Source organism: Notothenia coriiceps, unplaced genomic scaffold (assembly GCF_000735185.1).
Source record: "Notothenia coriiceps isolate Sejong01 unplaced genomic scaffold, NC01 NC01_scaffold00026101, whole genome shotgun sequence".
NCBI lineage: Eukaryota > Metazoa > Chordata > Actinopteri > Perciformes > Nototheniidae > Notothenia > Notothenia coriiceps.
This window is the reverse complement of record NW_011358802.1, coordinates 278,161-280,108: the sequence shown is the minus strand read 5'-3', so window position 1 is coordinate 280,108 and position 1,948 is coordinate 278,161. Positions and strand designations below refer to the sequence as shown.

Here is a 1,948-nt window from a genome sequence, read left to right as displayed (position 1 = left end):
TCCCCATTGACTTCAATACATAGTTTTTCCAAAATAAGGTCCCATGGGTCGGAAGTAGATGGGCGCCTCTCTATAGTAAGTTAAAAAAATGTGAAATTATACGTTTTGGTAACTCTGGATAGCTATCGAGGCGAAAAAAAAGGTATCCTCTTCTTGTTGGGCCATAAATGAAGCCTTCATTTTCCCAGAAGATTGTACCTGGTGGAAAATAGGATTTCAGGCGCTGATGGAAATAATCGAAACGCAGGTGGTGTCATTATACTATCCACTGCCAGAGAATAGACAACTATTTGCTGACACCATTTGAAAGTTTAATGCATGAGAAAAATTGATGATTGTTATCTAAGGAGTCCATTGTTTTCTGTAATAAAAATAGAAATACATGTTGGCTTCTCTTCCTGTAATTTGTAGAAGTGCAAGCAAAGAGCATTTGCCATTGACACTTCATTGTTGTTTCATTTAACAGCCTCTTGGTGGATCATGAACAACAACTGACCGAGAAAAAGCTGCTGCTACTCAACACAATAAAAGCCGGAGGAAGAGCTGATTGTTTAATCTGTTTTATCTGCATTGTTTTTGTCCTTTGATATCCAATTTTTCCTGATGGCATGAGCAGGATTGTTTTTGCAAAGCTATGCTCCGAGGTTATAACAAAGAAGACTGCTCAGATAAATCAGTTAGGAGTAACACTAATTAAAACCTTGGAGATGAGGAATTGAGGCAACGCAATCTTTTATTGTGTGATCAGGATTTGTGCCAACACTCATTTAACTGGCACACTTCTTGCTTCTGATTTGATATAAACGCAAGAAATGAAAAGACCTTTGCATGATTTCTTATTTCTCAGTGCTAGTTTATTTAAATCAAAACTACATCTTAGAATAGATATCATGTACCCGATGTCACAAAAATATAAACACATGAATGACAACTGCTCTTTCCATCCATCCCTCCCCTCATTCTCCAGTACAGACTAAACCAGTCTTAGTGGTAGGGTTTTCCTGCATTTCCCCTTGTTCTGTCTGTGGTATTGTGCTTTGTTGTCTCCTTCAAAGCTTCGCTGCCAAGCATCTTTTATGCTGATGGGTTAGAAAGCCAGTAGATAGAACATACTGTAGGTGATTGTGGTCCGCATCTAAAATGTTGTTATCAGTGTGTCACTCCTGCACTTTAGAAAAATATGAAACGTGGACCTATGGATATTTATTGTAGATCGTCTATTATTAAAGATAAAATGAACTGCTGTTATAACAAGCCAATAGCTGCACTGAAGTGTAGTGAGACATTAGCAGACGATAACAAATTAAGTTTACTTGTACTGTTACTCTAGAAAAAACCCTCAAAAGCCATTGTTTTGCATTTGCAGTGTAAACAGTACAGTGACACATAGAAGTTTATATTTTGAGTACTTAAATCCAGGAGAAGGTGTTCTGTGTGATGAAAGTCTATTCAGATTGTGTACAGTATTTAATGAAAGCTGTAAGTAGTTGTTGTAGAACATTGGTAAATGTACAGTATGATAGTAAAGTAAGCTGTGGTTGCTCCGATAACGTGAGAATGAATGTGTTCACTCTCTCTTTTTTAAAGTGTTTTATCTTTTCTTTTATGAAGAATATACTGTTGTTATGTGGATGCTATGTTTGTTTTTTGGCATGAAATAAAGTTCATGGCTTGTTGATGACATTAAATGTTTCATTGAATGTGCCCTGGCTAAGAATGAGTACAATGTTTATGAATTGTGATCTAATTGAAAAATAACAGGTATTTACTTTAAAATGAAAGGTAAGGTTTACTCTATACTTTTAATTATAGTTATTTGACTTCACAGCAACTTACTTAACAAAATTAAGCAGTGTAAGTCGTGGATTTTAATACTTAAAATCCAACCAATACATAATCGAAATTAAAATATAACGTATGAGGATTTATTATAAGCATTGTTGGTGCT

The 1,948-nt window shown here is 35.3% G+C and overlaps 1 protein-coding gene across 1 annotated transcript in view; it reads left to right on the top strand.

Annotated features, from left to right (window-relative positions):
* The window catches only part of necab3 (N-terminal EF-hand calcium binding protein 3), a 21,468-nt gene extending 19,787 nt beyond the window's left edge, over positions 1-1,681 (top strand). The window contains exon 12 of the mRNA XM_010784103.1: positions 467-1,681. Within this exon, the coding sequence (XP_010782405.1) occupies positions 467-495 (29 nt within the window). The 3' untranslated portion in view covers positions 496-1,681. The remainder of the gene's footprint in view (positions 1-466) is intronic.
* The last annotated feature ends 267 nt before the right edge of the window (positions 1,682-1,948 follow it).